This window comes from Panicum virgatum, chromosome 1N, assembly GCF_016808335.1.
Source record: "Panicum virgatum strain AP13 chromosome 1N, P.virgatum_v5, whole genome shotgun sequence".
Lineage (NCBI taxonomy): Eukaryota > Viridiplantae > Streptophyta > Magnoliopsida > Poales > Poaceae > Panicum > Panicum virgatum.
Window position 1 is genome coordinate 7295533 of NC_053145.1, and position 14830 is coordinate 7310362.

The 14830-nt window shown below is 46.2% G+C and overlaps 3 protein-coding genes across 3 annotated transcripts; 1 reads left to right on the plus strand and 2 right to left on the minus strand.

The window, feature by feature from the left end:
• Positions 1–518: 518 nt before the first annotated feature.
• LOC120654927 (amino acid transporter AVT6A-like) lies at positions 519–4080 on the minus strand. Its single transcript, XM_039932606.1, has 6 exons — positions 3681–4080; positions 2717–3150; positions 2037–2189; positions 1731–1934; positions 1136–1601; positions 519–1022 (listed from the first exon to the last, which is right to left on the minus strand). The coding sequence occupies exons 2-6, from the start codon at positions 3135–3137 to the stop codon at positions 890–892; spliced, it is 1377 nt and encodes a 458-aa protein (XP_039788540.1). The 5' UTR covers positions 3138–3150; positions 3681–4080; the 3' UTR covers positions 519–889.
• Positions 4081–6753: 2673 nt separating this feature from the next.
• On the plus strand, positions 6754–9725 carry LOC120654928 (E3 ubiquitin-protein ligase SIRP1-like). Its single transcript, XM_039932607.1, has 2 exons — positions 6754–7786; positions 9374–9725. Exons 1-2 carry the CDS (start codon positions 6791–6793, stop codon positions 9458–9460), a joined length of 1083 nt encoding a protein of 360 aa, XP_039788541.1. The 5' UTR covers positions 6754–6790; the 3' UTR covers positions 9461–9725.
• A 1490-nt stretch (positions 9726–11215) lies between these two features.
• Positions 11216–12352, minus strand: LOC120654929 (basic leucine zipper 8-like). Its single transcript, XM_039932608.1, has one exon. The coding sequence runs from the start codon at positions 11883–11885 to the stop codon at positions 11409–11411; it is 477 nt and encodes a 158-aa protein (XP_039788542.1). The 5' UTR covers positions 11886–12352; the 3' UTR covers positions 11216–11408.
• Between the last annotated feature and the right edge of the window lie 2478 nt (positions 12353–14830).

A 14830-nucleotide genomic window follows, 5' to 3' on the forward strand; every position in this document is an offset into this window, starting at 1 on the left:
CCACGCTTACGCAGGTTCATGGGCGCCCTCAATGGGCATGCAAAGCCCTCAATTTTCAATTCCAAGACGCTGGACGTTCTTGCGTGAAAGCTACTCGAGTGCAAGGCTGCACGTTTATTTAGTTACCAAGTTAAGGACTTCAAATTGGCTTGGCTTTCAGTTTTAAATTAGGACTATAATTTAAGTTTGCAACATCATCTGAAGCTGACAGACTACTGGCTACGTGCGAGACTTTTTGGGTGTTTTTCCGGATTCATCCAAAAGAGAAATTTCGCCGCGGAAAGGTGGCCACAAGATGATCGTTGACTTGTGAACTCGATGCTTTCCTGCTCTGCTAAACTTCTGTCGTAGCATGAGTTCAGAAAATTTATCTCTTTTCCTTCTATTTTTCTTGAACTTATTTCTGAACAAGTAAGGTTTGAATGAGTTTTCTGGTAAAGATAGCCTTGCGTTATGAACATTTGCAATACGAAATGAAATTTGCATAAATCCTCATAGTCGCCAAACAGAACCAAAGCTTTACTCGCCCTTCAACTTCACCCACACATTTTATCTCAATCAGTTCCTTACACAAAATGTAGTTGTAATTGCATTATTTTATATAAACAGGTTTTTTCAGGCCATCCATTTCAAGATGACTGAATAAACAACCACAGGAAACAAAAGTGTTCCTTTCAGTGGCATCAATACAAGCACGGCTGATCATATCACAAGTGGCATATGTTCAGCAAAATAGACAAATGCGGCAAACCGGATCATCTCAAAGCAACCAAAACAAAAATTATTGACCACAATGAAATCACCTCAGCTCCGCTGCGTAGTTGTAACTTGAGCTCAACAATCACTCTTAACTGTACAGAGAACTTCTGTTTCCATCGAGGTATGGATTCTAGGCCTCCTGTTTCCTATAGAAGATGTTAAGCGTGTCGCTGTACAGGGCCACAGAGTTTGAGACCACAGCAAGAACAATCATGGTTACAGCCAAAACCTTGTCACGCTTGGTTGAAACACCATAAGGGTCCCTTTAGAAACAAAAGTAAAATGACTATTAGGTGCAAGATTGCAAAAGCCAAGTAGACCTACAAACAAATAATACTTATTTATACATCACTCCAAGGGTATTATAACAAGTTACCTGAGTATAATCATGGCAGGAAAGATGAAACCGATAAGCACAGCAGCTGTCGCGCCAGTGAATTGGAACGCGTCCCAGATGCTCGGTATGAAGATGGAAGCAAGATAAATCACAGCAAGGAGGGAAATTGTGATGATGGTGAACCTTTGGTTGTCACGAGAAATGTGCCTTGCAGTGGGAAAGAGCAGCCCATCCAAGTTAAGCCTAAGGGCAAAGAAGACTATAGGAAAGACGAGCATGATGTGGACCACATAGCTCACTCTCACTATATCGTTGAACACAGCGCTGAACGGAATGCGAAGATCGGAATCAAAATTGGCGAGCACATCAGCCAGAGTAGCCTCACCAAAGAGGAGATATGCGAAGAAGCTTGTTGCAATGTAAACACTTGAGCAGAGTCCTAGTGAAGTTTGCACAATTGGTTTAATTTGAGTCTTGTCCTCTAGCTCATTGTCAATGCTGTGAACTGTACAAGCATGAAAAACACATGTTTGGTATTACAGAAATGAACTGTACAAGCAGGAAAAAACACATGTTTGGTATCACATAAATGAATGACAGAAAGAGCAAACCAAGTGAGGACTAGGCGACCGACCATTGTAGTGGCAGATGTAGGCAGTAACAAGAACAGGCACAGCTGTGAACAGTTTCCAGACAGAACTAATTCCATCTATCTCAGGAAAGAGTTTGGGGATCTCCACAGTTCCTTCGATGAGTCTGACAATTGCAACTCCAGCAGTGATGACAACAAAAACCACAGCAAGAGCAACTGATAGCGCAGATGTGTATCTCAATGAATCTGTGACCAAGGATGTATCGTTTACTAAAGTGGTACCCTGTGCCCATAAAGGAAAAAATAGCATATTGAACCTTTTTTTTGTCTAGTGGAGAACATACTTACCCAAACGCTTGAAGCTCACCAATGGAGCAAACACAAGAAGAGTTGTGGCAAGGAGAACAACAGGGCGAGAATTCCATACATGAGGTCCAAACCACCCCTCAAAGATGCCACTGTGATGAACACCAGTTGTTGATGTTCCTGATAGGACATCCCCTACAGCAAAGATGAAGTAGAAGTATCAATAATAGTTTGATGTAAGACACATCATCTGCTCAAACATATAAGAGATCCCTAAGAGGATAAGAGGCCATTTTCATGGTTCAAAAAAAAAAGAGGCCATTTCCTGCACTTGACGAGCACATGCGCAAACTAGATCAAGTACATCTTTCTGGACATTACAATTGAAAATTTACATCGACTTAAAATGGTATGAACAAAGGAACTCACATCAACGTCGAAAGAGCTAAACTGAATATTCAGGGCAAACACTTACCTTTTCATGTGAAAGCGCTCAACCTAAACACATAGTTATCATATTGAGCTTTATCAACAAATACAGGTCACCTTGTGAGAAAGCTAAACATGCAAAATTGAGGAGATCATGGACTTTCAGCCACCTCTAGATTTTTTTTTGAGACCAAGCTAACTCTAGATTAGCAATGTTTGAGTAGCAACTAAGAAAGAGTGCAACTAAACATGCACTAGTAGGCACTGGTTTTTTGATATTTTCAGATGCTTACCAATTATAATCATGTATACGATCAACACGCCAATATTGTTTATCACCACAGACACCTGCAGTGCAATCCTCCCCCACTGCCCAAAAGTTTCACCCATCAACCACCCGTAGGATGTAATCTTGCCCTGGTGGCTGCACCTGACCAGCATGTCAATGGATGCCTCAGTGAGCAATGCCACAAGGACAATCATCAGAATACCAGGGATGAGGCCTAGCATCTTGATACTCGCTGGCAGAGCCATGATTCCAGCCCCTACTATGGTCGTTGACAGATTGAACACTGCACCAGAGAAAGAAGCTCCGTTGAATTCGTGAATTGCATCCTCTTCAGCTTTAATTGGGAGAAGCGGCGTGGTCTCATCTTGCATCGCCTTGTGTGATGTGAACAGCACATCGCTTGATGATCCATTCCCAATCCCCATTTGTTTGACTCACCTGTGTATGTGAGAAACTTGAATTAGGACAAAAGAATGTTGGCCTCCAATTGCCATATCCATTATAGTCGTCTTCAATTAATTCCTTGCCTACTCCTAAATTTGGAAATCAGAAGTCCAATTGATTTACCTAGCGATTAGGGAACTAGTAGTAACAACTACTCGGGAGGATCAGAGGTTTTCACACCATCATGGAGTGCTTAAAAAATGGATCTCAGAAATATGCATGTGACTCGAGTGCAGCAGAGACAAAGACTGATTCAATAAAGAGGAATGGATGGAAATTTTACATAAAGCAACGAGTTTTGAGCTCCATGAACATGATAATTCACATAAGGCACGCCAAAATCTAAACTCTCCAACAGAATGCACGCTCCACCACTTAACGAAGTTTCAGAACAACCGCCGACAAACATTCAGTCGTCCCGCCTCTTAAATAACCCAAAGGCCAAGCAACGATTTCCATCCTCGGCACGGATTCGCATCAAGCGCTCAAAGAGATGAACACCGGAGATGAAGGAAAGAGCATACCTAGCGGAGCACACAGAACCAAAGAGAAGTAGAGAACAACTTGTGCTTGTAAAGAAGAAGGAGCTCCCTCCTCCCACCTCCGGTCTTCTTATAGGCGAAGGTCGGCGCGGGTTGGTGATACAGGATAATAATATCTCCCTCCGCCTGCCAAGAAAAGGCTTTCCAGCTCGGCTTGCGTCCCTGTCTTGGCTTCCTTCCTTCCTTCCCTTCCGCAGGTGAGGATCGATGCCGCCGCCGCCGCGGTGACGCGGCTGCTCTTTGCTTCCCTTTTCTTTCCTTTTACTTGCCGGATTGGATCGCTCCTGGCCGGTTGCGTGCCGCGTTGCCTTTCTTGGACGGAAATGGCTGGTCTTATCCACGGGAAACGACGAGGCGTGTGGCGGCGGCCGGCGACCGGCCGGTGGTGCGGATTAGAGTGACGATGAATCTGCCTGCCACTTGGCAAAGGTGAAGACTGTGTTGTCGGGGAGGGTGGATTTTGCGGCGAGGTGATTAACTGACAAGCGAGAGAACAGGACAGGAAAGGTGGATTCTGTGGATCCGTGCGGAGATTCACCGTCATGTTTTTATTTGAGCCCCTCTATTAGTATCGAAAAACACGAAACACTATCCAATTCATAAATGAATAAAGGGCCGGCTGCAAAAGAATTTGCATGTCCTGGGCAAAACGATAAGGACATTACTGTCAATTTCACCTTTGCCTTCCAAACTTCTGATATCATTGTCGTCGAGGATGAAGCCCAGATTTTTTTATTTTTTTTTTGCGGGGAAGTCTTCAACTTCATGTCAATGTGGAACTATAGCGACTTGAAAGATACAATTTGATTGGAAGCTCTTTATGACGAGGTTCTAAAATCTAAACTCAGGCAAGATGTACTTTTCCATCACGTAGAAAAATCAGGCATGTCCACTGCCAGATGGTCGCGTACCAAATTCCGAGCATAAAAATCGCTTCGACCTTTTCCCATTTTATGTCCAATATAAAATTCAAAATATCTTTTTATTGATTTTTTTACTGCATGATGACACGTCAAACTCGTCTTACATGCTAGGCTGTTTGTCATGCAAGAATACGCTATTGTACCGGAAAAGCGTATTACTGAAAGAGTCAAGGCAATTGAAGGCGGAAACTTGCCGGCCCTCGGGTCCACCCACTGACCCAGGCCAGGCCCAATCCGATTTTCCGTGGTCCCATAAAAACCAACGGATGGGCCTGGACGGGCCCACAGAGCCGGCTTCGAGACCCATCCATATCCATTCCTCCGAATCCGAAAAGGGTAAAAACAAGGGTAAAGTCCATTTTTGGACCCTATACTCATCATGGTTGTCTAATTTACAACCTACAACTACAAAACCGGACAAATAACACCTCCAACTGTGCAAAACCGGACATAACATAACCCTGAGTGATTTTGGGATGGTTTTCGCTGATGTGGCACTATGGGACCCACATGTCAGCACTGACAGGTGGTCCCACCCCTCTTCTTCTCCCTCCCCTCTCTCTCTCTCCACTTTCCCTCGCCACTGCCGTCGCTCTCTTCCAATCTAGCGCCGCCTCCGCCTCCTCTGCACCTCCTACGCCGCCGCCGCACCAACGCCGGCCGCGGAGGCCACCTCCTCCTCCGCCGATGTGGCACCAATGCCGGGCACGGAGGCCGCCTCCTCTTCCTCCTCCTCCGCCGCTACCCCGACGCCGGCCACGGAGGCCGCCTCCTCCTCCGCCGCTGTGGCACCGATGACGGGCACGGAGGCCGCCTCCTCTTCCTCCTCCTCCGCCACTACCCCGAGCCGGCCATGGAGGCCACCTCCTCCGTCGCCGCCGCTGTGATGCCGGCCACGGAGGTCGCGTCACTGCCAACTCTGCCGCCCCGACACCAGCCATGGAGGCCGCGTCGCTGCCAACTCCTTCGCCCCGCCGTCGGCCATGGAGGCCTCCTTGCCTCCTCCGCCACGACGCCATCCACGGAGGCCGCACTGCCAGCCATGGAGCCCCCCCGCCTCCTTCACCACCTCTGCTGCGACACCATCCGCGGAGGCCGCGCCGCCGCCTCCTCTTTCTCCATGCGCGCCGCGAGCCTTGGAGGCCGCGCCGCCGCCTCCTCTTCCTCCATGCGCGCCGCGGGCCTTGGAGGCCGCGCTGCCTCCTGCTCTTCCCTCCGTGCCGCCGCAGACCATGGAGGCCACGCTGCTGCCTCCTCTTCCTCCGCGCATGCCGCAGCCTCATCTTCCTCCACGCGCGCCGCGGGCCATGGAGGCCGCACCATCACCTGCTCTTCCTCTGCACTGCCGTGGGCCATGGAGGCCGCGCCGCCGCCTCGTCTTTCTCCGCGCATGCCGCCACCTCGTCTATCTCCGCGCGTGTTGTGGGACATGGAGGTCGCGCCGCCTCCTGCTCTTCCTCCGCGCCGCCGCAGGCCTTGGAGGCCACTCCACCATGGGCCATGGAGGCCACGCCGCTGCTTCCTCATCCTCCGCGCGTGCCGCCGCCTCGTCTTCCTCCGCTCGTGCCGCGGGCCATGGAGGCCACTCCACCACCTGCTCTTCCTCTGCGTCGCCGCAGGCCATGGAGGCCGCGCCGCCGCCTCCTCTTCCTCCGCACGCGCCGTGAGCCATGGAGGCCACGCCGCCGCTTTCTCTTCCTCCGTGCCACCGCGGGCCATGAAGGCCGTGCCGCCACCTCATCTTCCTCTGCACCGCCGCGGGGTATGGAGGCCACGCCACCGCAGACCATGGAGGCTGCGCCGCCTCCTCCTCATCCTCCGTGCCACCGTGGGCCATGGAGATCATGCCATGCCGCGCCGTCGTCTCGTCTTCCTCCGTGCTACCGCCGGCGATGAGAGAGACATAGGAAAGAAAGAGTGTAGAGTGAACGACTGAGAGAGAGAGGAGAGAAGGCTGATGTGGCCAAAACCAGGGTCCACGTGGATAGAAACCAGTATCAAATGGGCGTAGGGTTGAATTTTAAACGGTTTCAATAGTTCGCGTATGTGTTTTGTCTGGTTTTGGTGTTTTAGGTTGCAAATTAGACACCCATGACAAGTATAAGGTCCAAAAATGGACTTTACCCTAAAAACAAAGAGGGGGCCCCATCCGCCACCGCTGCCTTCCCAATGGCGGGGTTCGCCGGCGACGACCCCTTCGGCATCGGCTTCGGCTTCGACTTCGAGGACGACGACGACTACGACCCGTTCGACGACTACGGTGGCGACGGAGATGAGGAGGAGGGACTAATCGGCGGCCCCGTCGACGACGGCGAGGAGTTCTGCATCTCAGGTTTCGCCTTCCGCGACGGCGATGGCGATGGGGCCGACGTCTTCATGGGCGAGGACCACGCGTCCCAGCCCTCCGACGAGGATCCCATTCTCGAAACCCTAGGCCGCTCCTTCGACTCCGACGGAGGCTTCAGCCAATTCATCCCCCACCTCGTGTCTGCCTTGGACGCCTCCGAGGAGGAGGATGAGTTAATCGCACGGAATTACCAGGGCGGCGGAGGGCTCGAACTCGAGCGGGGGGCGGTCATCGAGGAGGCTGCCGCCGCCGCCGACGACGTCGACGATGGGATCGGGCTTATGCTGAGCGGGTTCAGCCTCGATCCGCGGCCGGTCGTTGGGGGCTTCCAGACGCTGGTGGACACCGATGAGGCGGTCACCAGCGACGACGATATGGGCGAGGGGGGAGGGCTCGTGCTGGGCGGCGGGTTCGACCTCGTGGCGCCACAGGTCGTGCGGCCCGGCTGGATGGTGATGGGCGCCGCGGACACCGACGACGCCGACTTCAACCTCATCGAGATGATCGCGGGGCAAGTTGGGGAAGCCGTGCGGCGGCTGCCGGCGTCCCGCGCAGCGGTGGAGGGCTTGCAGGAGGTTGTGCTCAGCGAAGAGGAGGCCTCGCATGGCTGCGCCGTGTGCAAGGATTGCATCGCGGCGGGGCTGAGTGTCCTAAGGCTCCCCTGCAAGCATTACTTCCACACGGAGTGCATTCGGCCGTGGCTCGCCATAAAGAACACTTGCCCGGTGTGCCGATTCGAGCTCCCCACCGGTGATGCGGAGTATGATCGGCGACAGAGGAGTATTGCATCCGTGGCACAACAGGCGGAACCAGTGCAGGTATGATATGAGTGGGCTTGTTGTAGTGAAGATCTTGGTTCAACTCGTTGTAGTTGGTTTGGGTTGGAATTTATCCATATGGCAATGGACAACTTGGTTTAGAATTTAGAATTTATCCATTTAGCAATTGGCAAGTGTAGTTGCTTAGTACTTTATTCGTGATTATGAGTTTCTACTTCCAAACAGTTCTTAGTATGCACGAAATGAATGCTTGAAGTTCAGGAAGACACTATGATTAGTTGATTACTGTCTTCGTCTTTTATACGGCTATACCCAAGCCTAAATCTACTCAAACTATGTTTGTAGTTCAATTAAGTACCAGTGCGGTGCATGTAAGGCCACTAAATATACAAACCGGATAAAGTATAAAATTGAACTTTGAAGAAATAAGTGGTTCAGAATGCTAATGCTTACATAGAAATGCATGAGCAGTAAACCAGTAAACAACAATTGCTGTCAAGCCAACTAATATGTTGATATTAGAACCTGTGTTCGTTAATAGACTTTTCTATAGTGTCTTTTGTTTACTCTGATAGTGGAACTGGTGCCAAACTGTATGCTGATGTAGGCAAATCATGATTGCAGCATCTGCTACAGAAACATGGTTCAGTTTTTCCCTTCATATTTCAAAAATATATCTGCTACAGAAATGATCATTACTGTTGTTTCAAGTTCCATCTGCTTTGGATCATACTTAGTTAATGTAAATTACTTGGCATCTAGGTTGAAGTGTTGAACACTAGCACATAACCAAACAGTCAGTTTCGATTTGTGTGTTCAGCTTATCAGATTTCCAGAGGACCTCAGTGCCTTTCGTATTGTTATATGCTTTCCGAATGAAATAAATTAAAATAATTAGATCATGTATCATATTGAGGATTGAGGACTGTTATCGTTAGTTTCCTTCTCCTTTCAGTTTATCCTTTGGTTGCATTGGAATATCACCCATGAAGCAAAGACAAGTAGACAACTGAGCCCCACTTATTTGCATGGCTGCCACCTGTGCTTGTAGTTCATGGTGCTATTTTATTGGACTTGTGAAATCGTGAAAGCATCATGTTAGCTGACCCCATTTGGCCTGTTCTACATCAGAATTGGCACTTTGTCAGCAAAATATCAGTATTGTGCATTTGCTAATTTTTTGCATATCCAATTGTTCCTTTTTAATCCATTATTAGATTCTTTTGGATTGGATTACCTCTTGCAATTTTGGGAAGAAGGCTAAAGAAGTAAATATGTGGACATTCAAAATGATGTATAGTTTTGTGTTACCAAGAAAATCTGTGAAGCTGTTGATTTTCCTCTGCTGAAACCTTACTGAAGTCGTGTATTTGCTGCTCCATTGCAGCATTGCTAAAACCTCGATATTTTTTTTATCCATTATATCCCCTGGAACAAAGCAGCCATGAGCCCATAAGTGGCTTCTTCAAGCAGTCTTGTGGGATGCTTATGCTGCCTCCACCATGTTTCTCAAAATGAAATGGCTAGGATTTCATCTGAAGTCAGTTTTGTCTTCCACATTTGACAAAGCTACTTTGATGCTTCAATTTTCGCTGCGATTTGACCAATTCTTACATATATTGGCAGAGTGGAGACACAAACACCGGGAATGCAGTGGGCGGAGGAGATGCAGCTGAATGCTCAGGAAATAGACCTGAGCAAGGCGCATCTTGATGGGGCGGTAGCAGAGGACTGGCTACCTGATGCCGACTAACAGGATGCTGAACTAACCAGCTGAGTGCCTGAGTAGATTGAACTCGTCAACGGTTCCTGTCAGTGGCACTATGAACGACTTCAACGTTCACTGTGTATTTACTATATTTTTATGTTAGTGTCAAGAATTGTTCAACCTCTGCAGCTTGATATGCTCAGTTCTAGTCAACCCAATAACCTTTTCACCACCTCAGTTTGGCATGAATGTAGCAATTTTTTTCTAATCCTTAGAAGTTCTATCTAGAATTTCCAATGGGGATTGGCGATGCCAGCGCCCAGTGGGATCCACAGAAATGAGAGGTAGAGATCAGTTGGAACTCATGAATTGACATGAAAAAGTTTCAATTACCATAGGAACTAGAGAGAGCTCTCCCGTTCTGAGATGGGCGAAACACGTCAGTCACTGAGCTCATCTGCTCACTGCTTAGTGAGAAATGAAAGAGACATCATCTCAAACTCTTGATGCCGTTCGATAAGCATCTAAATGAGCTTAACAATATTCTTAGTTCCAATTCTAAACTCTAAGCCGGCCAGATTTAGCATGATTTTCTAGATTTCGTTTGGTGTGTAAACACATCCTTTTCACCCAGACCCAGGTGTTTGAGAAACAAAGTCTGGGAATAAAGAAAAGGGACCCGAACCAACATCGTCTGGCCCAGGTGCTTTCCTCGTATTGAATCTTAACACAAAATTTTTGTAAATCACTTTATGGAATATTAAATGTAGTCAAAAAATAAATTGCATTATGAAAATAGACTGTAAATCGCGAGACGAATCTAATGAGTCTAATTATGACGTGAGTAGACACTAAATTGCTACAGTAATGCTACAGTAAACATGCTATAATAATGGATTACTTTGACTCATTAGATTCGTCTCGTAGTTTGCAGACGAGATCTGTAATTAGTTTTGTGATTAGTCCATATTTAATACTTCAAATATTAAAAAATTTTTGACAAAATATAAAAACGCAAAATGCAAAGTGATGTAAACACACCCTTAGATCCCACAACTTTTTCTGACCAGTGACCACCACGGTCAAAAGCTCGGGTCAAAAGGAGTCAGGCCCATCCAAATCATAGGTGGCCCCGCGGCCTCCCGGCGCGGCGGCGGCGGCGGCAGCGGCGGCCAGACGCCGGCGGCCGATGGGCGGCGGCGGCATCTGCGCAGCCGACTTCTTCGCAAAAGAGGTAACCGAGAGGCACAATTTTACAACTATAGATCATGGATCATTCGTTGGTTTGAGTTGGGAAACGTGGCATTCAGCTCGCTGTTGGGGGTGTACAGGGCGAGTGATCCTTAGGCAGGCAGGGAGCATTTGGAAACTTCTTTTCTTGCTTAACTTGAAGCATGAAGCTTCATCAGGTTAGCAACAGTAGCTGCGGGATCGGATTCGACTATGCTTTAATGGTTGATTAGATATGTTCACATAGGGCTTTCTAATTTTGGCTCATGTTGCTAAACTTTGTGGTCAGCTCACATTTGCTATTTGGATACAATTTCCTTCTGATCTCCCAAGATAAGATACTCCTTGCATCTTGCAAGGGGCCCAGGGGGATCTGGTAAACATGTCTGCCTGTTGGTAAAGCACCTAGCCAAATAATGCCCAGGGAAAGTGCTGTTAGGACCTGCAGTGAAATGGTCTCAATCAGATGATCAGATTCTTATCTACCTTTCTATTAAAGGAAAACCATGCCTTGCTATGTTGCAGCCAGAGCTCGATCGTGCCGATTCATATTAGTTGAAGAAAATATTAGATGGAAGAATATAGATAATAAAGCATGTAATCTCCTATATGTACTTATATAGTTATATGCTCCCTTTGAACAAATGGACCACTGAGTTAGTATCTATCTGCACAACAGTTCCTCGAGGCTGCTAGCCACGATATTGTACGATTTTTCTCAAACTAAGCCACCTCAGGGATCCCTGGTGCAGCTTCGGCTTCTTCCACTTCCATCTCATTGAGCCTTTTCTGCAAGTCAGCAGCTTCTTCTCTAAGCTTGGCATTCTCACGAACTATGCGAGCATGCCTAGCGATCATGTGGTTGAGCTCAATAAGAAGCCTCTGGTTTGTATCCAGGAGCTCCGCGACCTGTGATGACAGGTCATCCAAGCGCCTCTGCTTCCTCACGCGGGACCTCCTGGCAGACTCACGGTTTGATGCTAACCTTCTCTTCTTCCTCTCATTGTTGCTGCGCCTCTCTTGCTTGTCTGCTATCCCAGCAGGCATTGAGCTGATGGTGGTACTTACATTGCAGTTGTATGGACCAACCATGGCCAGTGGATCGAAATCATAGATGTGGAGATCATTTTGTGGTAGGAAAAAGCTAATGAAGTCCAAGCCAGGGAGGCATGCTAAATTGGCTACACAATTTTGTTGCATGCTGAAGGGAGGGGCTTGGAAGTTTGCAGCGTGTAGAAGGAAACAAGCAGTGGTTTTACCCTCGAGCCACGTCTTGAATGAATGGAGGGGAAGGATGAGGAGGGGTGTGTTCCTTTTAAATTGCAAGAAAGCAGCCCCTAAAGTAGAAGACACTGACCCACCTGTGTTGTAAGCAAATTTGCTTTCTAACTTTGTGGCTGTTTGAGATTATCATCTTCGTTTAATTAGATACGACCATTTGATGTTTTGTTGCAAATATGTCAATGTCACAAGGAAAGCTAGACTTTCTGAAAAAAAGGTCTTTTGGTGAGGAAATTCTGTCAGAAGTAACAACCGTTTGCTCTATTCCAGGTACAATCTGCAATACACCAACCGTAAAACTTCATATGGAATGACGGAATGATGTCATACCGTCAAACGTGCATTTGAGACAACCCCCCCAAAAAAAAATATAGCAAGAAAGTAGGTGAGAAGTATTATATGCATACATCATTTCTTCTTTATTTCCATGCATTCGTAAATTTAAACACCAGAATCTTAATCTTAAAATCTGAAATGAAAAAAGAACTGTGTCAGCCATTTAGGACTCGCAAGTACCATCACAGATTTACGGTGCACAATAATACATTGCAATTATACAGCTATCTATTATGTGCTTTGGCCAAGCTGTTTCTTGTGACCAAGTAAAGCCATTTCCTTCTATGCTTTTTATGTAGAGATGTGACAACAATATCTGTGGCAAGGTTGCTAAGGTTAAACGAGGACCAATTGTTTCGTCCACTTTGGGGCATATTGCGTATGAGTTGGAAACTGTTTGGTCAATCTTTTGGCAACTTCTTTTTTGCATATCTTTTTGAGATTCACAGAGAGCTAGTTTTACCTAAAACTCTAAGGTAGACGTGCTGTCATTTCTGAATGACATAATTGATACTGTACTTTTAGTAAGCAGTCATGGTTCTTTGTTGAACTCTGGAATGGAGTTACAACTGGTTTTAGTTTTGTTGGAGCCACATGAAAACATCCTTATTTTACACATGGTATATGGTATGGTATAATTGAAAGCTTTTTCGTACTCAACTACTTAAAGTGGCAATGACTGTTTTATCAGAACTTACAAATTGTCAAGAAAACTTGCATGTGTCAAAATGTCGATAGTAGTAGAACGAATGGTTGTTCTTTGGACCGACTAGCAATCATATTATGTTGCTGTCAACAAAAAGGCAATAATCAGCGACTTTTGTTGACCACCCTCTTTCGTGCACCAGCCTTTTCTTTTCATCATATAGTTACCGGGGAAGGTGGAAGATTAGCTGCATTTCTCATCGGTATGTTCCACACACCCTGATAAAACTTTCGATTTGTAGAGTTTTTCGTATAACACAACCCATACTTAATTTTGTCTTCTTGTTGAAAACAGTTAGTGAATTATGTTTGTTAACGATGTTCCTGAGCAATTTTGCATACATACCTTGTCATTGTCTGTTTTATTACTTTTATTTTGACAGAGTGATATCTTTAGGTTGTTCTTCAAATGAAGGTATACTTTCACCGCACTGGAATTTATTGGCCAGAATAGGGGGATTGGTCAGGTCCTAGGCGACAAGTGCACATCTCCTACAAGGCTAATCATCTTGCGTAAGGAAACCAGATACCACTAGCATGAACAAGGCTTGTCCTTACTTTGCATTTTTGAGTACCTCAGCACCCTAAAGGAGCTGATCAAAAGCGCTTTTCCGATGACGCCAATGGCTAGGTCCTTTAAGCTATTATTAGGACAATCATTTACTATTTCAATTATACAATTGATATTAGAGGATAGGGATGTGATTTGTGGGCTAAGTACCTTTGCCACCACAGTAGTTAGTGGTTTGAACTTTAGATGCACCTGTCTCTTTGCTACGATTGCAAATTAAGTATGTAACGCGAATGGACATCATTTAGTACAGTGTGGCGTACTGGCACCATACAATGGTTTTTGTGGATTCTAGAAAAGGAACTGAACCATAATCGCTAATAGGATTGCGGTGCTGAATCTGGTCATTGCCCTTACGATTAATTTAACTAAAGCATCACTTTAGTAAAGAAATGTTGGTGGCTACTTGGAGGCAGTGAACCTTGGATATAGTTTAAACCAGTATATTTTTCCACAATCCTTTTCTTTTCTGGTGGCAGGTTATGTGTCAGAAGAGTTTACCCCCCTAAAAGAATTCTATTGGTAGGTTGAGTCCCTTAGTTTATTTCTTTGTTTTTTTAAAAAAAGTGTCAGATGGAGACCCTTTCTTCATGACTTAACGAGAATTCTTTAAACGGGATCTGTATCAACTCCACATGATACTTAATTGGGATTCATGCACTCTGTCATAGAGGACATATGCATGTGCTTGTTGCTGACCAACTTTCTAGGATAAAACTCATGAGCAATATTCAATTCAGCCTGCAAGAAATTGCAGTCCACATTTTTGTTTGCTTCCTCCCAGCTTACATATATGATATATCCTTCTCATCTTTTAACTGCAAAACAATCAAGGCCTTTTGAAGAAGAAAAATGAATTCTCACGTAAGAGAATCAAGACCTTTGGATCCTGGTAACGCGTAGAAACAACAAGCCGACATTGTTTTCATATGGCACTTAACGCCATGGGAGAAGTATTAAACTGTTCACGTCAATTAATCATATTGCAGACCATCTCAGTAGGTGGTGTTTTGCTGTCAGTTAGGCTCATATCTTCCTAGCTGGAGCATAGGAGGTGCCTAGTTGTATTATCCTTCGAGCTTCTTTCCACCGTTGTCGGAACGATCCATCCTTCTTTGCCCTTTATTTTGCTTAGAAAGAAGGCCAGGAGGACAATATGCCCTTCCTTTCTGTGACTCTCCTGCCTGCCCCCATATGTTCTTTCGAGCAGGAGACAATCATTGGTGGAGCAACGAAAGCAAATGCATGATCT

Coding starts and splice junctions, on each gene's coding strand:
- LOC120654927 (XM_039932606.1), bottom strand. CDS start 3,137: ATGGGGATTGGGAATGGATCATCAAGCGATGTGCTGTTCACATCACAC. Junction 2,190..2,716: donor CGTATACATGATTATAATTG/GTAAGCATCTGA, acceptor TCTTTGCTGTAG/GGGATGTCCTATCAGGAACA. Junction 1,602..1,730: donor CTACATCTGCCACTACAATG/GTCGGTCGCCTA, acceptor ATGCTTGTACAG/TTCACAGCATTGACAATGAG.
- LOC120654928 (XM_039932607.1), top strand. CDS start 6,791: ATGGCGGGGTTCGCCGGCGACGACCCCTTCGGCATCGGCTTCGGCTTC. Junction 7,787..9,373: donor AACAGGCGGAACCAGTGCAG/GTATGATATGAG, acceptor ATATATTGGCAG/AGTGGAGACACAAACACCGG.
- LOC120654929 (XM_039932608.1), bottom strand. CDS start 11,885: ATGCAACAAAATTGTGTAGCCAATTTAGCATGCCTCCCTGGCTTGGAC.